The 24,977-nt window shown below is 39.1% G+C and overlaps 1 protein-coding gene across 27 annotated transcripts in view; it reads right to left on the bottom strand.

Annotated features, from left to right (window-relative positions):
• Positions 1-24,977, bottom strand: part of BAZ2B (bromodomain adjacent to zinc finger domain 2B) — a 353,401-nt gene that overhangs the window by 61,386 nt on the left and 267,038 nt on the right. For 16 of the 27 annotated variants that reach the window (XM_073305568.1, XM_073305567.1, XM_073305566.1 and 13 more), the window contains 8 exons: positions 24,646-24,856; positions 20,452-20,544; positions 20,270-20,331; positions 13,928-13,993; positions 12,699-12,764; positions 11,959-12,003; positions 11,677-11,709; positions 10,295-10,360 (listed from right to left, as the gene is read on the bottom strand). In XM_073305568.1, coding sequence (XP_073161669.1) covers positions 10,295-10,360; positions 11,677-11,709; positions 11,959-12,003; positions 12,699-12,764; positions 13,928-13,993; positions 20,270-20,331; positions 20,452-20,544; positions 24,646-24,856 — 642 coding nt within the window. The remainder of the gene's footprint in view (positions 1-10,294; positions 10,361-11,676; positions 11,710-11,958; positions 12,004-12,698; positions 12,765-13,927; positions 13,994-20,269; positions 20,332-20,451; positions 20,545-24,645; positions 24,857-24,977) is intronic. The other 11 variants (XM_073305583.1, XM_073305586.1, XM_073305585.1 and 8 more) reach the window with 2 other exon arrangements.

Here is a 24,977-nt window from a genome sequence, read left to right on the forward strand (position 1 = left end):
TCGTAACAGGTCTTTATGCAAGACATGATCCAGTTGGAAATCCTCTGCAAAGAAACCGGAAGGCCCTTCGTCCTGTTCACCATAGCAATGAAGAGCTAGGTCGATTTACAGAAAGGCTTGGTATGTTCCACGTAAAAAGACAAGACCTTCTGGATGTCCAGCTCGTGCAGATGTCTCTCCTCAGCAGTCTTGTGTGGCTCAGGACAGAACAGAGACAAGAATATGTCCTGGCTCATGTGGAAAGAAGATACCATGTTCGGTAGGAAGGCTGGGTGGGGCCGCAGCTGGACCTTGTCCTTATAAAACACTGTGAAAGGCAGTTCCGAGGTCAAGGCCTTAATCTCTGAGACTCATCTTGCTGATGTCACCACCACCAGGAAAACGACTGTATTGAGGACCCAGCTGTCCAAAGTTATCGTTGACCACGCCGGGAGGAAAAAGGAAAGGTGGCTGCAAAAAACTGGTAAAATAGGATCCAGGAAACAGACTGGTAGGTCACCCCAGGGTGAACCCTAAAAACGACTTTTTAGCTCCTTGCTTGGAGTGGGTCGAGCCCAACTGAGCAGAGGGTGGGAGCAAGTGGCTCATGCACCATTTGTAGCCCTTGGGCTTTTTGTGCAGCTGGTCCTGCCGGGGCTGACTCCCTTGCCCCTGGGGAAGTTGTGGTTTGAACCGCTTATGGGCCGAGCCCAGAACGTAGCATTCAAGGGTTTTTAGGGTGGTTCGTGAGTTCTTCAGCCCATTTATCTTGTTGTCCGCAAACAGGGCCTGACCATCAAAGCAGAGGTCCTGAATCGACTGCTGAGCCTTGGAGGACAACCCGGAGAGGAGCAGCCAGGACACTTGCCGCATGGAAATGGCGGACACCATGGTGCGGGCGGCAGAGTCTGCAGCATCAGATGCTGCTTGAAGGGCCACTCTGGCAGCGTCCGTGCCCTCTTCAAGGAGTGTCTGGAATTCTTTACAGGAACCTTCCGGGAGGGCATTCTCAAACTTGGCTGTGGTCTGCCACATATTAAAGTGGTAATGGCCAAGGAGAGCCTGGTGGTCAGCCACCCTCAACTGTACGCTAGACGAGGAATAAATTTTTCATCTGAACAAGTCTAGTCTCATGGAGTCTTTATTTTTTGGGGTAGCTCCGGGTTGCCCCTGGTGTTCTCTGTGGTTAGCTGCCTCGACCACCAGGGAATTTGGGGCAGGATGGGAGTAAAGGTATTCGTGCCCCATAGTCGGGACAAAGTACTTACACTCTGCCATTTGGAAATGGGGGCAAAGAGGAGGGGGTTTGCCAAAAGGCGCTGGATATCTTCAATACCCCTTCATGAAGGGGAAAAGCCACTCTAGCAGGGGCTATGGAGAAGAGGACATCACACAGGGAGTTCACTTGCTCCTCCAACTCCTCTGCCTGCAGGCCAAGGTTGGACGCAACCCTTTTCAACAGTTCCTGGTGTGCCTTAGCATCATCCAGAGGAACCAGGTGAGGGGCTCTGCGATGGTCTCGTCCGGCGACTATGAGGAGGAGGCCAGTATCCAGGGTTCCACGACACCCACTGGTGGTCCAGCAGGCTGTTCCCCTTGGTCCACATGGACTTATCCTGCCTCAGGCACCGGAGGGAGTTGGGTCGTCGATGCCACTGGCCTGTCCGAGGCTCCTAATGCTGAGCTGGCAGGCTGGGAGGGCTGGGTGAACCCCCACGAGTTCCAGGGGTACCAGGGACCTGACCACTGGGCCTGGGGCCATCGGGCAGGTTTCAGTTCTGATGATGCAGGTGGCACCAAGAGTCTGGGAGGCTGCCCTGCCGATGTGGAGCCTTGCTCCGAAATGGAGCCATATCTGGAGTGATTGCTGCCCAGTCACCTGGATCCACTGGAGCGGCAACCCCGGGCCTGGCGATAATCACGGTCGCATCTAGAGGAGGACCGGTCCGAATGGGACGTTTGCCTCCGTGGGGACCTCAGTGACCAGCGGTGCTCGGTGGATCCACAATGGGAGACTGGTAATTGACACCTCATGCTTCAAGACTGATACTGGGAGGAGGAGCAGGACCTGGAGGTATGGTGGACCGGGCAGGATCCGTCTCGGGGATCATTGGCAGAGCCCGTGGCTAGTCCTCCGATCGTTCCAGGGATCTGTAGTGGCATTCCAGTGATGTGAAAGGCCAGTCCCAATGTTCCTGCTGGGGAGCGCGTGCCTCTGTGGGTCTGTGCCAGGTAACCGGCAAATTGCTCCTCGAATCCCGCTGCTGGTGCCCAAGGTTCGGTGACCACAGAGGGCTCCAGTGCATCTGCCACCTTAACTCTGAGGCATGACGGCTTCGAGCGGGTGAACGGGGATGAGATGTCCCCCACGATGGGAAGCGGTACCGTTGAGGCGAGGGTGGATGGAAAGGTCCCAAGGTGGGCTTACCCTGAGATCTAGGCACTGCTTGGGCCAGCACCGGAAGAGTCAGGATCTCCTGTATCAATGGCACCTGAAGCTGACGAAGGCTCGCCTCTGTGTCCAGGCTTCCAGGCAAGGAACGGGGAGGGATGCATTGATGTTAGCTGAGGTCCCACTTCCCGACAGGGGAGATGAGCCGCCTGGCGCAGGTCTTAGCTTGCCCCCAGCCCTGTACTTCCCCTTGCGGGGAGTAGGAGACCATCCCCTATTGGCTTTCTTCGACTTCTTGGACGGGGCCGTGGACAGGGATTGGTTCCGGCTCGTCAACAGCGGGGCACTACTCACCGATGCAACGATGCTGGGTGCTGAGTCGGACCTTTGCTCCGGGGCTGGAGTGAGCACTGACTCTATCAGGAGTGCTTGGAGTCTGATCTCAGGCTCTTTCTTGGTCCTAGGTTTAAAGGACTTGCAGATTTGACACTTATCACTTATGTGCCCTTCACCGAGGCATCTGAGACAGCTACGATGTGGATCGCTCATGGGCATGGACCATTTGCAGAGACCGCAGGGCTTAAAGCCTGGGGACTGGAGCATGCCCCGTCCCCCGGCTAAGTCCCTGACAGGACTAACAAAACTCTAACTACTGCTAAGGGCTAACTAACTCGATTACTATGTATACTAACTTTACAAGAACTCTGGTTGGTACAAACGAAGCCTAAGCAATGCAAGTAAGAGCTGCGAACGTTCCATGCACCCTCACTGGCAGCAAGAAGGAACTGAGGGTGGGGGGAGCCAGCGGCATCCCTTATACTGTGCCATGTAGACTCCACTCCAGAGGGCGCCAGAGCCACTCCCCTATGGATACTGCTGAGGGAAAAACTTCCAGCACCGGTGCATGTGCCAAGCACACACACCTAATGTGGAACGGACATGAGCAAGCACTCGAAGAAGAATTAGTGTTTTATACAACCATTACTTTTGTGGGACTGCGGGCCTGGATTAGGTCATTAATCAGAAATTAGCTTTCTCTGATCCAAACCACAGTACTGATTTAGTGTAAAATTGCAGGTAGAAACTGCTCAATTGTCATCACATTTAGGAGAAATAAGTAAACAATCTGAAGATGGAAGTCTTCATAGATCCATAGTGTGGGGTTATTTCCTTAACTTTGAAAGATATTATAAATTATATTTTTATATACATAACACAGCCTTTATTCTGAAAAATCTCAGAGCACTTTGACAAACTTAATTAATATACAAATTATACACAAGGATCACTTCACTAAACACTGAAGTGCAGCCATCTCTAGGGTGGAACTTGGCAAACATATGACAATACAAACTCTATATAAATGTTTTGCAGAGGAAGCAATACCTTCTGTAACTGCACTGAAGGGAAAAATTTGGTAGACAAAGTGCTATTATGTGAGCTTCAGTTTGGCTAGGGCACAAGAGTTAAATATTTTTGTTTTTGAAATATTACAAATTGAACTTCATTTTTACATCTCATCCAAAAGATAACACTTCCAGCACTATGCTGGGGCATTGGTTCAGTGCTATCTCAGAGCAAGTAGTGCCAGCTACTGACTCAAAAAGCCAAACAGATTTATTTGTGAGGGTTCAGTGTGTACAATATACCTTAATTTAATGGTTCATTTGAGTGAAAATATACAAGGAAGGGAGTGTGGCTACCCACTGATCTAAGAAGAAAACTACCATACCTCAGAAAAAAATGTAAGTCTTTTCCCTATAGCCGAATAGGAAATGCACTTCAAAATCTCTATGCAAATAATTATTCAGAACAGAAGTATTTATCATAGTGGTATAAAAACCTTTAATTAAGAGATGCGGGAATAGATGTTCTTCCTTAATAATACCACAAATTTCAAATGCTTTCTGAGATACAGCATACTAAAAGTGCTTACGGCTTGAATTTGCTCCCTATTCTTCAGCTTTCAGCAGTAACCATACTATAAAATCAGATAGGTGAGAGATGCTCCAATTTTGTGCTTTTGTTCTCATTCAGGAAAACTGAACACTCAGGACTCTATCCTTGCTGCACTGATAACCCAAATCTTGACTCCTTTCACAGCATTATGTCAACACTGTTTTGTAACTATATGGCAAGGATTTCCCAGTTGCAACTTTTCAAACTTTTCCTAGTAAAAATTATGTTGATCATTAACAGTGTTGCCAACTTTAATGTATACCTCAAATTTCAATTCCACTAGAGTATAGCAATAAAAAAATACAAGCAAGGAAGCACTAGAAATGCTTTGTACACAATGCACTAAACTAATGTGTTAATTTTTATTTTAGGAAGGACATAAAAAACTGGATGGACTTAAAGGATTTGTTGAAACCAGAAAGCAAAACAGCTCAACAGCCAGCTTGTAAAACAATTCAACAGGACTGGTATGAAGGAAGACAAAAAGGTTGGCAGAAAAATGGCCAGGTTATTACAGAACTAAACATCTCCTTAAAAATAAACCCCAAAAGAATATGAATAAATACTTTGTCTCAAGTATGTTGATTCCAAAAAGTCACTGGCCACCTGAAATGCAATCTGCCATACAAAATACTTGAGCTCACTAATTCAGAGTCTCACAAAAGGATTTACGGATCTGTGAAGCATTCACTTATATCCTATAACTCTATGGGGTTCTGACGGCTTTAAGTCCATTGTTATCTTGATATATCAACTACTAGATACCAGAGGCCAGTCTGTAATTGGTTTATCTTCCACAGAGTAATGAAAGGTTGTAATTGAAGCTAAGGTAGGTGAAGTCCAGATTCAGACAAAGACAGGAAGTATAGGTCATAAATCCCCCCAAAAAACTGCTTGTGTAAAAAATATGCTGTAATTGTTTGACCTAATATCAGACAGCAAACCTTTTTCACTTAAAGTTATAAGCTTTCTAGTGAGAGAAAGAATTCATGGCGAATAGTAATAACTGCACTTTGGACTTAAGAGTGTTTTTCATCCACAGATCTCAAAGTGCTTCACAAAAGTGACCTGCTTTATAAAGAAGATTGACCTGCTTCTGGTGTTCAGATTGGACGTTAAGAAATTTGGGAATTCTAGTCAGAATAGTAAAGAGTGACTTGAGACTTCCATGAAGCTGATGACCCAAATGATGTCTTCTTAAACAAATACATTGAGACGCAGTGTGGCTTAAGATCACTGAGATCACTCAATGTTCTTTAAAGATTCTCCCACATTGAGGTAAATCATGGCCACAAGGGAGGCTGATTGGCCATGATTTAAAGGCCTGATCAGTGCCCACTGAAGTCCATGGACTTTGCATCAGGACCTAGAAGTAGTGACTGCCAGTATCCGCTGAATCTATTTTAGTCTATCCAGTAAAACCACAGCATCTTGAGTTCCTTCAATCACAAAAAATATTTTCATTTGAGTTACGGGTAATAGAAAAATATAGATTCTGCAGTTGCTTAGATAGAGTATGCTGGAGTTTAGAGAATTAAAGAGATTCTAGCATCAATATAAATTGCAGTAGTAATTTACAAACAGAAACAATTATTCTGTAACAATAAAAGCGGAACAGTTTTCAAGTGGCATCGGCACTAGAGGGGGACTCAGGAGACCCAGGCTCAAATACCTCTTCCTTCACAGACTCTCTGTGACACCATGGGCACTTAGCCTTGCTGTACACTTAAAATTTAGATCAACCTAGCTATGCTGCTCAGGGGTATGAAAAACAACGTAGTTAAGCTGACCTATCCCCCAGTGTGGATGTGGCTAGGTCAATGAAAGAATTCTTCTGTTGGACTAGCTACCACCACTCACGGAGGCAGATTACCTACATCCGTGGAAAAACCCCTTCCTGTTGATGTAGGAAGCATCTACACTATAGTGGCATTATGTGCAGCTGTGCCACTGTAGCCCCCATTGCATAGCCATGCCCTGAATCTCTCTGTGCCTCTTCCCCATTTGTAAAACGAGGAAAATAGTACTTCATGACCAGTGCTCAGATGCTACTGATGGGGCCATAGATTTACATAGGCTTGGAGGGATTAGATTGTTATCAGTAAATGTTGGAAAATGTCGATTTCACCAACATACACAAACCAATGAAAAGCCATTTCCATCCATGATCATCTAAATTTACTATTAGGCAAAGAAAGAAAAATGCTGCTTGAGAACTTAGAGTGTGATTTAAGGATATTTACTTTGTACATTTTGACATGTGATGTTGATAGATTGTGTTTTAATGATTGTAAAGCTTTAACTTTAGAATCTCAACATCTACTATCATTAAATATTTATTCTCTGTCCCCCCTTAACTTCTCACAACTGTGAAAATTTAAAATAAATAAAAATAGAAAAAAATGCTTAAACCCCATAATTTTACCCAACAATGACAATTTAAAATTAATAAAAATTTCAAAATAAACATTGATATTATCCATCAAAATTATAAAAAAATAAAATTGAACTCTGCCTAGTCTAGATAGATAGATGTGCTATTAAAAAAAAGCATAATTCTTTCAGTTTTGGGTTGTTAATACAATCTAAGATGTTGTGTACACACACACATGCACACACAGCCAAATTCTACTTTCAACAGCAGTGGCATAAATATTGAGTATTTTCATTCAAATAATCTGAGTTGCTTTGGATTTAAATTGGAATTGCGGAGAACACAATTTGTCCTTTTAATATTTAGCAAAAGTTAACTATTAGTGTTTGCTTTTTATTTACCTTACACAATAAGAAACTGAACTGATTTGAATTTTGCTGAAATGGATGAATAAAATACTTCATAAAAAAAAGTAATATTAATTTAAAATGCATTTTGTAAAGGATAGTGACGTGAAAAACGCTTTAAATATATGTAGACATTACTTCATTTTAGTCCTGGGGGGGACTAGCCATCGTCCCGGACATAGGCAGCATGTTGTGGTTGGATCCCCGCTGATCCTAGCAGAGCCACTACTAGACCCTTGGCCCAGTGGAGTAGGGAGGACCCGGGTCCCCCTACCCTAGGCCACCACCCTCCCCCAAGGGGCAGCCCACTACCCTACGAATCAGTGATGCCTCATTGCCTCTGGCCACTAGGCCTGCCTACCCTGCAGCCCAGGGACTCCTCATGGACTCTGGCTGCTAGGTCTGCTTACCCTGCGAACCAGGGTCTCCCTCAGAGACTCCAGCCACTATGCCCAGGTACCCTGCGAACCAGGGAACCACTAGTAACTCCGGCCACTAGACCTCGAGACCCTGCGAATCAGGGACCCCCGACAGACTCAGGCAGCGAGGCCTTGACCCCGCGAATCAGAGATTCACCACTGACTCTGAACCTTAGGTTTTATTGCCCTGGGATGCAGGACAATCTTGCCAGTGTAAGTCCATCGGGTATCCTAGCCCAAAGAAATGAGCGCTCAAGGGTTGGGGTGTACTCACCTCACACTAGCTGGGGACCCGCACCCTGTCACAATTACATATAATTTTGACTCTGATTCTGCAAAGACTTATGCATGTATTTAACAAATCCCATAAAACGTAAGGGCTGTGTTTCATAGTAAGCAATGGCCACTAGAAAACTTTGTGAAAAAACAAGCTGATACAAATGAGAGTAATCATTATGCATATTGAGGAGCTTTCCTCACATCAAATTTGCAGACATTTTGAAAATATTTTTTTCAATAGAAAAAAAGTCTAAAAATTTAAAAGACCAAGTCTACAAAATTCCACATTATTTTTCTTTATTTACTAGTTTTCACAGAACAGTTTGGTTTTACTTTGGTCTCCCTTATCAAAAACCCTCATTAGGTCAGAAGAGAAAACAAATTTAGTGATTTGGTTCTAGGGTAAAGTGTGTTAAAATGTTTACACAGTGTAAATTACTGTAAGGTGAATGCACAAATAGTTGAAAGACAGAATTCAGTGGTTCCTCGTGGGAGGGTGTACCTAGAGAAGTCTCCAAGGGGTCAGTCCTGGGTCTGGTACTATTCAATATTTCTATTAATGATTTGGATTATGGAGTGGAGAGTATGCTTATAAAATCTGAAGATCACACCGAACTGGGAGGAAATTAGGATCAGAATTCTAAGCAACCTTGACAAATTAGAGAATTGGTCTGAAAACAACAAGTTGAAATTCAATTAAGACAAGTCCAAGGCAGTACTCAGAAAAATCAAATGCTCAACTACAAAATGAGGAATAATCGACTACGTGGTAGTACTGCTGAAAAGGACCTGGGGGTTATAGTCAATCACAAATTGGATATGAGTGATGCAGTTGCTAAAAAGGCTAATATTCTGGGGTATATTACTAGGAATGTCAGATGTAAGATACAGGAAGTAAATGTTCCACTATTCGGCTCTGATGAGGCCTCAGCTGGAGTACTGTGTCTAAAATCTGCATGCTACACTTTAGAGAAGATGTGGACAAACTGGAGAATGTCCAAAGGAGAGCAACGAAAATGATAAAAAGTTTAGGAAACCTGACCTAAGAAGCAAGATTAAAAAAAAAAACTTTGCATGTTTAGTCTTGAGAAAAGAAGACAGAGGACCTGATAACAGTCTTCAAAATATGGTAAGGGCTGTTATAAAGAGAACTGTGATCAATTGTTCTTGTCCACTTAAGGTAGAACAAGTAGTAATGGGCTTAATCTGCAGCAAGGAAGATTTAGGTTAGACATTAGGAAAAATTTTCTAACTATAAAGGTAGTTAAGCTCTGGAATAGGCTTTTAAGCGAGATTGTGGAATCCCCAATATTGGAGGTTTTTAAGAACAGGTGGGACAAACTTATGACAGGGATGGTCTAGGTTTACTTGGTCCTGGCTCAGCACAGAGGATTGAAATGGATGACCTCTCAAATTCTGTTCCAGCCGTATATTTCTATGATTCTATGAAGCCAACACATTTGGGACTATGTGCCTGTTTGGGGCTATTGCCAGTGCAGAATTTCTGGTACTTTATCTTTGCATTTTTTCAGTAATTTTTGAGAATGAAAACTGCCTTTTCTACCAGTTAATTATGCTTTCCACTTGCTGAATAAGTTGCAAACCTAAAGTTTGGTGAGGCTGCAGCATTAGCAGTTGCTGTGTTTTGTAGCACACAATTGTGTACCAGACTGAATATAGTGGTTGATGCTGTGAGACCTACCTCCCCCCCCTCCCCCTTTAAAAGCCCAACATTCAAGGACCTAGAGAATAGTCAAGGACACACTTGTTGGGTGTTGTAAAAACTATTACTCATTGCAGAGAGTTAAAAAGGTTGAGTGTAGCATAGTTTTCAACAGAAACGTTTGTGATTTTTGTTTTCACAAAATTTTCAGCTCTACTCCACAAAAACACCACATAATTTGGCATAATTAGCAATCTTCTAAGTTTCATCTATACTGGAAGGAAGAGTTGTGTTACCTAATATGTTTTACTTATCACACGGTTAAACACCAGTTAACATCTAGGACAAGCAGTGTGTTACTTAAAACATGTTAGTTTACGTGTTTTCTAATACAACTCATTTTCCAAGTACAGATAAAAGCCTGAGAAGCCCATGACTGGAACAAGAAGGGTATTTGAACAGTTGTCTGGGGAAATCTATGCGGCATATGTCCAACCTTATGCCTTGCTTTGGACAGTACGATTACTGTCTTATTTTTAAAGCATTAAATTCTCACACAAACACACAAAACGTGTGTGTGTGTTGGGGGGAGAATCACATTTGCAAGGAGATACTTATGGTGGCTCTGAAGTCTGAAATGACCTACACAGAAATATTCTGTGATGCAAAAGTACTTTCTGACTCTCAAGTCAGCTGCTTGCTTAACATATCATTTGTTTATAGAAGTTCTGTGTCAATGTTCTGCTCTATGAATGCAGATAGATAGCAGTCAAAATGTTAAGAAAGAAACTGCACACTTTTCAGAGCTGAATGGATACTTACTTCTGCTTTTTTACGTGCTTCCATGGCTTTCATAAGCATCATATGTTGCCTTCTCCTCTCTCGTTCCTAATAAAGCAGATAAAATTAGAACAAGACTCAACCACAGTTACAAAAGTGTCTTTTTTATTTTAAAAACTCAGTACAAGTTTAGCATTAATAGACAAGTCACAATAAATACTATATATAGGACAAGAATGGTCAAGTCTGTGCATGTTTTAGTTCAGGTTTAGAAAGCAAATACAAGAACAATCAAAAGCAAAAAGGTAAAGCAATGAACATGGAGACAGTGTAAAACAGAAAGCATACAGCTTTACTTATGGTCAGTTGTGATGCTCCTTCATAAGCTGGCAGAACAAAAAGCATAATGGTTGGCTGGAACAGGTCAGTTACCTTACATCTGCTATTAGAAAGCTTGCAATTACTAAATGAATAGCCAATTGAACAGAAGGCTGTATTTCTGATCATTTAAAAATATAGTGAAAGGCTGAGTTGAAAATCATTTTAACTTCATGTTTAATTAAAATCTTGCTGGAATCCAATATGCCACCAACAAATAAGTATGCTGAATTTATCTGTATTGAGACCAGTTTTACTTAAACTAGCCATGGTTCATACGCAAACATGAATAAAATAGGATATTCCTATTTACTGATGCCTGTTCCTCAATGCAAAGCCACAAAGGCTGCGCCACAGATTATGTTAACAAATTTAAATGGAACATGACTTATTGTACTACAGAAAAAACTAGATAAGTTCCTTCAACTTTAAAGTTCTAAGGTAAAATCCTGGCCCCACCGAAGTTAATAGGAGTTTGTCATTTACTTCTATGAAGCCAGGATTTCATCCCTAATTTCATTTTTAGATTAAAATATTATGCATTTACCATTTATTGAAAGCTAGTGTGCTCAGCACTGGACAAATCTGGGGAAAGACATGGTCCCAACTTGTACAGTAATTCTAACCCAATTTGTAGTGTTCTAATCCAAAATTATATTAAAAGCTTTATACTGAAACCCAACAAATGGGATAAGACTTGCAAAATTTGTACAGTGATTTCCTATTAAAGGTAAAATGCTAATTTTGCATAAATTCATCACTGATTTTACATAATGGTCCAACTCATGTTGTGACATCAGTAATGTAGATTTCCAGTCAACAGCCTCATATATGGATCACAGAATTCAATTTATAACACGTCTGAGACAAGTCATACTTTTTTCTTTAATAGACAAGACAAGCAGATGTATGCAATGCACTGTGCTGTAAAGCCATGCAGCAGTATGTAATATGACAGCAGCCAGTGCTACATTTTATGCATTGCTATGACAACCATATCACAACCAAATCACAATGCGGTGTTAGATGTACAAAAATAAACATACCCATACCATATCTAGTCTATGCCTCTCCAACTCCTGGGAGAAAGAGTTGGCACAACATTATGAAACAGAAATCACAAAGTCGTAAAACCACTTTATAACCCCCACAAAGAGACCCCAATACCAAAGAAAGTCAATAAACCATAAGATGAAAGAAAAATTTATGCAGGAATCAAAATCAGAAATTTATACCAAAATTATTTTGAAGACTTTTCCCCCAAATAGCTTAAGCAGAAGTTAAAAATTAGCATTTGTTACTGTTCTGATAACTGTATGCATACCAACCTGATGTTTCAGAAGAACAGCCTGCTGCCTTCGCATCTCTTTTTCCTTAAGCATAAGAACAAAAAGGTGCTTCAAATACCTGACAAATATTATTTAGCAGTAAGATGCAATTTTTTGAGCCATGCTAAAATAGGAAGAATCTGCATTCTCTGTCTCTTTACTCCTTTATTTTCAAACACTTCACATAATATAGGAACAGTTTATGCTACCAAATCTACTGAACTGAGCATCAGGAGATGCCAATAACATTTGGCTACACTGAGAGTGCATGATTTCCAAATACAGCAAGTAAGTTTTTCGGCACTGATAGGGATAAGTGGGATATTTGACTACAACGTTACACAAGTAGCAGCAGAGTTTTCCATTATACTCAACATAAAACAGAAGCGACACTGTACGCAGTGCTATTACATAAGGGTTTGGTGAGCACGTCTAGAACTGCTCAAGCCAAGCATAAGGTACGGATAACTCTAGTATTGACACCTCTATTTATTTATTTTATATTATATATACACACACACACACACGCACATGCACGTATATATGTATATGCACACAGACGCGTGCACACACGCACACATATGCACAGTACTTACTCTACATTTCTATTACAAATGTAATACCTTATGAAAAAACATTCTGCCAAACCTACAGTTCTCATATTAGTTCACAATTATTATGCACAATCACACAGTTTTTATTTTTGGAAAATAAAAACTCTGATGCTCATCTAAACTAACCTTTATTCGTTTCTCAGCCTCCAATAATTTGGCATTTGCCGCTTCTTCCTTCTTTTTCTTTTTAGCCTGTGCATGCAAAACAGGTCTCAAGGTCATGCAACAACACCACTAAAACTTGAAAATAATCTCAGACTAAATAAAACTACATGCCTCACAAGGTGCAAAACAATACCACATATTATGTGTACATTATAACAGATTTCTTCCCTAGTACACTTTGCATTATCAGTAAGTTCACAATTAACTTTGTTTTCTTTTTAAGGCAAGCCAGAATTATGAAGTCACATTCAAGATTTATTTTACTTGGATATTTGTAACCAAGATACACAGCATATAGGAAAATAGTTATTTTTTAAATATTGTTGGAAAGAGATTAAAATTCTAATCATTATATAAAACGCTATATAAAAAACTTTAGCAATCAATGGTTTACCAGTTTTTTCCATTTTAAAATACATATTTGATGTAACTGAAAATGTTCAGTTGAAGCCAATGTAAGGACTGCTCATCAACACATTTTCGGAATAATATTCCCATCCATTTAATTTATATCAATATCAGTTTTAGTATAAGACAACTGAAACCAAAAAGAAATCTGTTGTCAGACAGGTCAGAAATGATGATCTGAAACAGAAATCTTAAATTTAAATTCCTTTAATTTAGTTGTATGTGACATGGCTACATTATATGAAGCAACCATCTGCAATATGGAAGCTTATGTCTTTTAAAAATAGATCATGCACATTTTTGAAGATCAGAATCATGCTGTTCAAATATCAACTTCACAGCCAAATGTTAAATATTTTCCTTCTTTGTTACTGTAATCTAACTTTTAAAAACAAAGTTTTAAATCCATTCCACAGTCAGAAACTAAATTCCATATAAGGCAGACTGCAATACTATTTTACTCCCTGATTCTGCAAATACATATTTTCTTAACTATAAGCATGAGTATTCCTTTTGTTATCGATAAAACTGTCGTGTTTAAAGTTAAGCATACGGAGAGCAACTGCACGAATGAGACCATAGTTTAAATTATGGATCAATATTCTTAGAATTTCTGAAATAGTGAGACAGTTAATTTGAATCAAGACTGTGGAATTCCTGAAGTAGACCTTACTTTAATCCAGTGGCAACAAACATGCAGTTAAGACTTTTTTCTTAATTATAATGTTCTTGAAACGTATGAACACATTTAAAAAAAATTATACTTAGTTTATTGTTTCTACCTCTAAAATTTGCTGAGCCCGAAGTTCTTTTTCCATTCTGATTTGTTGAATTCTCTTAATTTTTTCCTGCAAGGGGGGGAAAAACATCTTTTAACCCTTTTAAACAACAACAAAAAGTATATAAAAGATTTTTTTTTTACATGAATGAAAAAAAAAGTGAGAAAAGAGCCATAATTATTTTTAAAGGAATGAGCACGTGTACATAAGTACACTTTTTCTGAATCTTACACACATTCCAGTTGATTATTTTGAACTACAATTGTCTGTGTTTGGTATTCTACATTAACATTAGCAAATATTTGATACATCTCTGAAAGCACTGAAAATGGAATCTATGACTGTGGGTTTATGTTTAGGCAGTCACAACAGTTTTTCTATTATACTAACTTAGAGAAAAGGAAGCACCCTGATGACCGCACAAAATATACAGTGTAGGCCAAATCCTGGCTTGCAATGGTGGAGATGTGTAGGGATGGGTAGAAATAGGGGCTGTGGTGCTCGGACACAGTCTGCTTATGCAGGGAATGCTGGGGGCTGTGAAATCTTCATTGCTCCCTGCTATCTGTTGCTTAACTCTTGCAGACATCGGGGGCTGGGAGCATAGCCATTCTTGAACCTTCACTGATCAGGCTACCTGGCATATTGCATGGCCCAAAGTACCTACCCAGTAGCAGCCAATATTTAGCCTAGCCATATCTGATCTGGATGAAGTATGCACAATTAAGTGCTGTATACTTTTATTTCCACTGAAAACTAGCCTATCAAGATGGATAGTCTGAGTTTGGACAACCTTACTTGTATTTCTCAGAAGGGTGTGTGACGTTATGCACTACAGAGTAAAAGTAAATAAATAAGTAAAACTGGAAAACAGTCGCCACAGCACTTTCAGTCATGGTCATTCCCAGAGACTTCAGCATGCCTGTGAGCTCCTGAAGCATGGGAGGAGCCTAATGCAGTCACTGTACAGTTTTATTTTACATGTCCTGTGTTGTATACTTTGTGCCTTGTAAAAAGAGATAGTATGTGCTGCAATTGAAAATGTTACGGCATCCTATTTAAGGGTTTATTGTCTCAGAACAGCTGCTTGAGGAACATCAATTAAAAGAGCAGAGCATGTCTATGGATGGATATTCTGTTATCTGGACAAACAGGAGAAAATATGAACCACAGAACTCAGGGCATAGCAAAGCCCTTAACTTATTCCAAGGGATGTCAAAGCAGCTTTCATCAGGCTGTGTCATACAGACAAGCGTTCAAATGGACATAGTATCAAGGCACCTGTAAGAGAAAAGTCTGAGTATGATATGAGCCATCAATTCTCTATTCTGTGTGTTGGAAATTATGTCACCACTGTATTTTTTTGGAGTCTCCAGAGAATAAATATGTCATGAAGAGGAGTCAACTTCATCTCCTCTCAGGGGCATGGTGAGAGTTCCTGCACAGTACCAGAAGTGGGCTCACTATGGTTGGAACAGTTTACTAAAAACAATATTATGCCACCTCTATGTTCTCTACTAAAACTTTCTAAATTTTAAATATGTTAAAAGCCACTCCATTTTCTGTGCTGGAGGCTAAACACATGCCAAAAAAGACTAATGGGGGCGGGGGGGAATCCCCTCTTAACCATACCTTGACCTCCCAGGAAAGAGAAGTGTGAAAAGCACAAAATTAATCCTCTAGAGTCACCCACAGTTTTACCACCATAAGTATATTTAATTAGATTTCTTTAAAATGTGTCTATCCAAAGCTCAAACATCTCAGCTACCCTCAAATGTCACCATACCGCCCAGGGACAGAGGCAGTGAGCACAGATCAAAGAGCTTAGTTGCAGAGTGCCCTGTGGATGAAATTCTGTTCTATGAGCAGGCAGGTAGTTGCACTCTGCCCTAGCTGCAGTTTCCAAATAATATTAAAGGTGTAGCCCCAATGTAGAGTGCAAAATGGCAATCCAACCTCTCTCTTAATACACTACTGACTGCACTATCTCAACTGGAAAATCATTCCACCAATTCACTAATCTCTCTTAAAAAAAAAAAAAGCCTCTTACCTGCTGTATGCCATAGTCATATTTAAACCACACTTTTGTCCCCTCATTTTAATCTAACAACTTCAAGTAGATCAAGTTGAATGAAATACACTTAGTTTAGGGACAATAGCACTTCAAATCTTAAAAATTACCATTTTGTTGCTCTCCTCATACGCAAACCCTCTCCATTCCATTTATTATCTTGGTATCCTACCCTTATTCTCTCCATTTTAACAAACTTTTTCTTCAACTAATGTGACCTACACTGCATATTTCACAAATGTGGTACCAATATACTCAGTGTTTTTTGTATAAGTTAGCTAGCATAATATCCTCTTGACACAAGCCAACATACTCTTAGCCTTTACTGTACTACAGAGTGGACTAAAATTTTATATGTTGAGTTTCTCATTTCAAATCCTTTCCCTCTCCTTTCTTTACTCATTCAATTCTATTTTGACTATACTTAGCCACACAAAAAGGAGGACACTATGTTGTATGTGTTAGATGGAACAGTCCTTTACCATGTAAAAGTTTCTAAATGCCATTATCTGAATAAACTGATTAAGTTAACTCAGACTGAAGAGGTTTACTCTCATGCACACAATTGCCAGTATCTTCAAATATTACTTTAATAGGTAATCTCTTTCTATTAACATGTTTGGGTTTTTTTGTATTCATGTTTACTAAGACATTGAGGCCAAGATTCTGATACTACTACTCATAGTGATTGAGTAGCACCTTACTCTGTGAGTGGTCCCAACTGATTCCATGGACAACACAAAGAATAAAGTACCATTCATCATTGGCAGAGATGTTACAATCTGTTCCATGGTTCACTAAACACTACTGCCCTAATCAGAACTGCTCAACTGCATATACTGCTAAGTCAGAGGAGACTCTAGGTGAAGCGGTAGAGTCTTACGTTTTTGGAACAAGAGACTTACGTCCTTTTTCCTCTGTTACCATGACCCTTGCTGGGTCCTCAAACTATCCTGTCTGCCTCCCCAGGTCCCCAACTACAGTCTCTTGCCAGTCTCTGTTTAAACTGGGGAAGTCCCAGTCCAAACAGGGCTGCACTGTGGCAAACTTTAGGAAGTCTGTTAGACAGGGACAGTGTCTCCTTAACAGTGAGCAGTTCTGTTTCTCAGTTAGCTATCACCTGTAAATCTTTCGTTCTCCTTGACCCCTTGCCCAGTTTCCCATTCACTTGGCAGCAACAGGGCAATCACAGGGGACACGTAGAAAGAAAGATATGTACATAGTTATCTGAAAAGTGGAGCGTCTATTCCACTGGACCGCATTAGGTATGCCAGACTGTGCCTCCCTGTGAACATTATTAGGATCATGACTTGCTGGAGAATCTAGGGCAGATTTGCAGTAAAAGGCAGATTGGGGTGTTGAGGAAAAGGAGGCAGGGCATGTGGAGGGGAACAGGTGCACAGGGAAAGTGTCTTCTTTACACTAAACTTTAGTTAGTAAAAAGTTTCAACATGGATAAAAGGTTTCCCTTATATTACATCCCCACAACCCCATAACAATATCCCACTAAACTCTCATTCCCAGCCTCCCTAATGTACAGACACCACACAGAGACATACAAAGTGAATAAGGGGAGTCCCCCTGCAGTGAGCAACTTTGCTATGCAAGTTTGTGCTTTGTTCTGTCTGTCACAATAGAGCTGCTCTCCCACAGTCTTTACACATCAGGTGCATTTAAAAAAAAACACATGGAAATCCCTATCCAAAGCTGTGTTAAGTTATAGTTAAGGATGTTCAAGAGTACATTTTCTATCTAACGAAATCACTACAAGGAAATCACCACTTAAGGCAATATTAACATTCACACCACAGCTTACCACCCAAAAATCACATTGCCCACAAAAATTAATTCGGATTTTTCGTGTCTACATAAATCTAATTTTCACTTCCAGCATTCACACACTGACAATGTACACTATCAAGGTTCTCTGAAATCCCATTCAACTGCATAACCTTAACTCTGACCTCTTTTTTTAATTTTTCTTTTTTTTTAGGTAGAAACAAAACAGCACACAGGTCTTCATCACAACTTGGTGGCATGTATTTGTTACTGAGGTCAGAGTTAATGCTGCTCATAGAGAAATAAATATTAGAATTCTCAAAGTTTTGAAGTTGAAGTGTGCTTCAACAACAGAAGGATTGTGTTGTTACTACACAGGACCCAGATCGTGCTATGCAAGAACTAGAGCTGGGCAACATTTTTCAGACAAAATGGGGTTGGGGGCAAAAAATACAGATTCAGTGACAACAAAATGTTTTTTTAATTTGTGTTAATTTTGCTGAAATGTTCATTTAGGAAAGAAAAATAGAAAACATATCAAGATATTTCAACATTTTCAAAATGAAACCTTTTGATTGTTTCGTTTTAATGATATTTGTTTTAAAATTGCCTTAGAATTGATTTTTAAAATGTCAAGGACATTTAAAAAATGGTCAAAAATTTTATTTAACTCAAATTATTATTTTTTTTATTTGACTTTTTGATTCCCTGAAAATTTGAGAAATGTTGGTTTTCGGTCAAACCCAGGTTTTTTTTAACTACTTTTTGAAATTGCCAACAAATTGAAAAATATGTTATTCAGCCAGCTCTAGTCAAGACTGACTTGTAATCATTTCTAGATGGTGAGACGATCAGAGCATACATTTTTTCATCCCCATTAATGACTCCCCAAAGCCAAAAACAAATACAGAGAGATCTGGGTTTACTTGTTTCCTGTAGCACTTGAATGCACAGTCCTATTATGTGAGAAGATTCTATAAATAATATAGGCTGACCTCACTTAAATTCGGGTTGAGCGGCAGGCACTTTTTCAGTATGCTGAGCAACACTCTAACACAAGCGCCTTTTTTTAAAAAAACAACTGAGCTACAAACGCAACTGATCAGCAATACACCGTTATAAGTAAGCTCCCTGGGGCAGGGACAATCATTTTGTTCTGTTTCTACAGCACATAGCACAGTTGTGTCCTGGTCCATGACTGGGGCTTCAAGGCACCACTGTAATTTAAATAATAATAAAATCTATAGCAGAAATTGACCAGAAAGGCAGAAATTTATACCAATGTTCACTCTCACAGGTTACAATCAAGATATGGTATCAAGAATGTGATAACAAATCCCGCCTTGCACAGATATCTGGTGAAGCCTGTTTAAAAAGTGCAAGGTATTTCATCTGGAATACGTTCCACTGGCTCCATGGTTGGGTTTTATTATTGGATTGAAATGGAAATCTCAAGTAAACGCTGACTCTTCTTTCCACGCACAAATTAATTAAGGTACTTTTGTGTTTCATTTTCTTTATAAATCAAAGAAATATTGTAACTGTACTGCACAATACAAGGACAGTCAAAGAAATGCTGATCAGGATATCCTGACAATCTTAATAAAGTTCTCTATCAAAAAATCAGAATGCCTAGGTTTTAACTATAAACACACACAATTTAAGCTTCTACACAAGCAGCAAAGTTTCTATATCAATATGAATACAGAACTTAAAATAGCGCAAACAGCAATAATTTAAATACTTTCTTCAAAAACACAATGCACACCACACACTATTTCAGAAATTAACGTGTCCAGTTGACTGCAGGGAAAAGAATGAATGCAAAGAAACCCAGTAAAACAATTGTTTTTAGAATTTCAGGCTTCAAAAGCATTCATTTAATACTTCATTTATTGGGATATTTGTTCAAATGATGAAAAACCTGCTTCCACAAGTAGCTTAATTTATTAATGGCTAAAATATGAAAAATCTTCTTGCTGTTGAAAGTATTACATATGGTTAAGAGCATTTGCTATAACAATATTTAACAGTAATTTTTTATTTAAAAAGCAAGCAATTTGTACTTTAATTCATCACTATGCTTAGATATAATTGTTCTTAAGCAATCCAAAATCACTGGCAGTTTCCTCTCTAGCAGTTTTGGCTGAGCTATTTTGATGTTTACATAAGCAGCTATATCACTATTTCTTTTTATAGAGCCATAGAGTAGTTGAGCATATAACTAACTGGAGAGCCAGCTGTGCAACCCTTATTCACATGTGTAGTACCACTGAAGTAAACATGATCACGCAAGGGACATATTCACCAACATGAGTAAGGGCTGCACAATCTAGTCTTTCAAAATAAAATACAACATATGTTCTTTATAATTAGATAACTAACAACTTCAAATTTTAACAAGTACACTCTATAACCTATCAAATATATTGAAAGTATGAGTTTAAATAAATAAATAAAATACAGAGCTTATTTAATGAATACACAAAATTTACCTGCTGTTTCATTATCTTTATCTGTTCTTTTTGCTTCCGCTTTTCTTCAGCAGCCATAATAGCTACAAGTAAAACAAAAAATGTAACATCAGCAGAAAATGACTGAAGAACAGTAACCTAATCTCGACAATTCTAAAGCTCATCTGCAACTATGCACAATCTCTTAGAGGTTTACTACTTACCTTGCTGTTTTTTTGCTTCTTTGGCAGCTCGAGCCTGTTCCTGCTTCTGAAGTTTTCTCAAAAGCTTTATTTGTGCCGCTTGCCTCGCTATTTCTGTAACACAAAGAGGAAATATTAAGCACATAGTCACAGCACTGTCTCACATAAAAGATCTAACTTATGTGTTCAGGCTTTTTCACATAAAGAATGAGGAGACAAAGAAAATAGTGAGTTTATCTTGCACATATTTATCCTGAAAATGTTTAAATATAGAATTCTTATACCAGGATATCTTTTATAAACAAATACCTCGAACAGCTTCTCAAATGAACATGGATGCTTTCTGTTATCTACACAAAAATTATGTATAATTCTGAAAAATGAAAATAATTCACTTTCAATCAAGTGATAACATCAGGATAAAAAATTCTGACCCACCTCTTTGTCTCTTTATAAACTAAACTATTCCATATAAACGTCTAATCCTTTTCGAACAATCCCAGGAGAGGGGGTTCAGATAGCATGTACTACACAGTACACTCTCATAAGGTTAGATTTTGCCACTCTTTCTCACGTTGATTACTCTTTCAATACTTCCATTGATTTTAGTGAGACTATTTGTGAAGTAAGGTGGTACTGAAGTGAGTTAAATTTTCAACCTGAGTCACAGACACATTACATTTGTTCATTCTTGTTATTTTCCCTTAATCTAAAAGATAAGTAATTTAGACTAGAAGTATATGGCTGCTCTCTGTGTATGACAAAATGTAATAAAATTTCAGGGTACAAGACGAGGATGTAAAACAGCAGAGCTCACAATGAGTGACATAATAGTGAAGAGGTCTACTGGTTAAAAAAGAAAAAAAGCAGAAAAAGTTAAAATGACAGTTTATGCACGGTTTATCGTGTAACCAAAAAGAGGAAAAAATGTAAGTGTATTTTAAGAGAATACATCAGTATTTCATGTAAATGCTAATGAAAACTGAAAAAAAATCAGATCCTTTTTCTAACACTGAATTACAGAAGGGTGCTATTTGAAATGCCTGAAAAACTTACGTTTTCCAACAAAAATAAGAGATGGAGTATAAGGAGTTAAAGATGCAGTACAGACAAAAATAATTTTTTAGCAGTTACTCTATACATAGGGTAGGATTTTCAAACACATTCAGGACTGGTGTAACTCTGCTTCCACTGAACTCATTGCTTAAACTCCATTTGACTTCAGTGGGAACAGAGTTAGGCCAACACTAAGTGCATTTTCGTGTAGCCATCATAGAATCATGGGGGTGAGGGACAAAACAAAACAAAAAACAAACTAACTTACTTATAACTTCTCAAATCTTTTGTAAGAAAAACCTGGCCTTACACTGGGTATTTATGAAACTAAGAGTATTGAAGGTCTTGGACTTCTGGAGACTGTTCGTTCAAGCTCTGGAATTTAAGGATAGGAGTTTTTATGCAGTCAGCTCTCAGTGCCAAAGGATGATCTGAAAGAACAGACCCCTCTACTTCTTCACCACAAGAACTCTATTTTGCATAATTTGAATCAGAAATGAACCTGGAGCTCTTTTAATCTCTTGAAAGACTGGTAAAGGAACCAGTCATAGAGGACTATCTTTTTGGTGCAGTAGGAATATTCAACTGAGACATTTGGGCTTGATTTAAAAAAAACAAAAAACAAAAAAAAACAACAACCCACCACCAACAATGTGCAATTTAGTTTTAGTTGGGGATTGGTCCTGCTTTGAGCAGGGGGTTGGACTAGATGACCTCCTGAGGTCCCTCCCAACCCTGATATTCTATGATTCTATGGAACAGCAACAACTACAATAGCTTTTTATACTATTTGACTACACCACACAAGAATCCACAGTAAAAGACAAATTAACTTATTGACAGAGATTAAGCTACTCACAGAAAATTTACTCCAGAAATGCACACTCTTTAGAAGTATGCACATGTGTCAACTTGTGAAATTGAACTATTGAAATGAGAATTTCTAGAAAGGATGACGTGTGCCCTGAATCACACGCCAAATACTTATTAGTATACTTTTCTACCCACATAAGCTCCAGGAGATTGCCTAGCTCCATAATGTTGACCACACAGTTGAGACACGTATTTAACAGTAGAAGAAGCGAAAAGCCCTGAAGAGCCTCGCTCTTTAGAGGAGTTTACTATCAAAGAACAGAAGTTACAAGATTGGTAGGAAATGTTTCTCATTCTTGGGATCCCATACACAGAAACTGCATTCTTTGGATATTGAAGGGCAGGAGTAACTAGACAAGGAAATGTGCATCTAAGAAGCTAGTCTTAAGAAAATATTTTTGCAGTACTACCATGCCAAAAGGAAAATAGTCCTTTATATCAGTTTTGCAATGTTTTACTTGTCCTTCCTTTGGGAAAACTATTTTTTTAAATAGGTGAATAAAATATTTTTTATTACCACACCAGTAACCGAGTGTGAGGAGATTTTATACCAGGACTAGTAAATTTTCATGATGATTTTCTAAGGAATATTTACACAAAGTATAAAAAGTTATCATCTACCCATGCAGGTATTTATAACACACACTGTATAGGTATCTCGCTGCAGAATATGAATGTCCGACAAATTCTTCGAGTAAGTAAATGTATGGCCAGAATTGGTATATGCTTAAGAAAAACTCTGGATGCCACCCATGAAATGAGCCTGGAACCCCCCTATTAAAAACACTTTTTTCTTTTAGATAGCCTGACATATCCAAATACATGGAGACACAGAACAGTTGATAGGGAGAGTGCCAAAATGCATCTGATTGGACTAGCAGTTCCTAGTCTATACCATTATTAATTAGTAAAGATTCTGAAAGATTGAGATCACAAGACATCAGGTTGAAATCGATATTACTCTCGATGCTTGAGAACCTGAGTGGGGAAAAGGAAGCCAAGGTGGACATTAACAGGCATAATAGGTCCAATACTAAATATAAAGAACCTCCTGTAGCCATGACAGGGCTATGAGAATCATCTGTCCTTGAAGAATGGAGAAAAGCAGACAAGAGAGTGCCTCCAAATACTATCTGCTTGCATGGCCTCTTTCAGTGTAGTATCTGGACACCTCTATGAAATCTCAAACAACAGGAAAATTTGCAAACAGGGCACAGGGAGGGATATCTTTTACTAATACAATAAAGTCACTAGAGAGGAAATAGTCACTGCTGAGGAAATACACCCTAATTTGCTCTCACGTTGCTATTGTAGGTAGAGGGCTGAAAAAGGAGGCATTGTGGTCTAGTGGTCGGAGTGCAAATCAGGAGATCTGGATTAATTCTGGCTCTGAATGGGCAAGATACCTCTCTAGCATCTGTTTTTGCATTTGTTTTTGCACTTCACAGGGGTGTCATGAGACTTACGCTGTTAATATTTGTAAATTGCTTTGAGATTATCAGATTGAAAGCAATATACAAGCAACAAGTACTATCGTGCTGAGTGGACTCTAATGAGACAGAAAACGATCTAGCTACCTTACCTGATATCCAGCCCCAAGCAAAAAATACTACCTACAAAAGGTATCTTTAAAAATGCACCCTGTTTGTTCAGGTAGAACATTTCAATCATCTCCAATGACTGGCTCTTTGTTGTGTAATGCTCTTTTGCAGGCACAGGGGGAAAAGACACAATGAATCTCACAAAGAGGTAGTCAAGGCTTAGATATTTTATGTATGAATCCTGTGCAGCACAGCAACAGACAGCGTATGTTCACATTCACCATATAAGCCAGATCAATCATGAAACCCAAGAGGAAAAATAACCCTGAGCCGTAAGAGAATTTTGTAGAATATTAACTTCTTTTAGGAAATAAGTACAGCACTGGGATGAAGGTTACATGCCTGATGCTTATTTTTCGGATCAGATTCTCATATCCGTGTGTATTTTAAAAAAAACTGTCAGTGGTACCCAGATGTCCACTATTACATTGTATAAATTTAAATAAAGTTAATATTGCCCAAGCTTATTCATTTATTACACACACACACACACCCTTTACACCTCTCTTTAAAGCACGTTTATATCTACTTGGCTTTAAACTGAAAGTTCACATCACACTTTTGACAAGATTTCAAAAAGCAACTTGCAAGGACATACAGTAGCAGAAATAAATGATAATACTTGCCTTTAGGAAAATGGAACATCATTACTTTCAGGTTGTGGAAACTATAACAAATTTCTTACCTTGAGCTTGCAACTTCCTTAACAGCTTTGCATCAGTGTTGTCTAAAAATTCAGTGCTACCAACATTTGGAGGTCGGCCTTTCCGACGCCTCATTCTTGATTCCTCTCTAGCACGCTGTCTATCTGGATTTGGCGGTCGTCCTCTACGACCTTCCATAGCTCTGATACGGGGAATGACTTCCTCTTCTTTCAGAAGACACCACTGCATACCCTTTTAATTAACATATTTCATAGCCATTATAAATAAAAGTGAAAAGAAAACAAAAACATACATCCACAGATCTGGTCATACATGCAAAAATGCATATGTCTATATATGTAAATATATTTAC

This window comes from Lepidochelys kempii, chromosome 11 (genome assembly GCF_965140265.1).
Source record: "Lepidochelys kempii isolate rLepKem1 chromosome 11, rLepKem1.hap2, whole genome shotgun sequence".
Taxonomy (NCBI): domain Eukaryota; kingdom Metazoa; phylum Chordata; order Testudines; family Cheloniidae; genus Lepidochelys; species Lepidochelys kempii.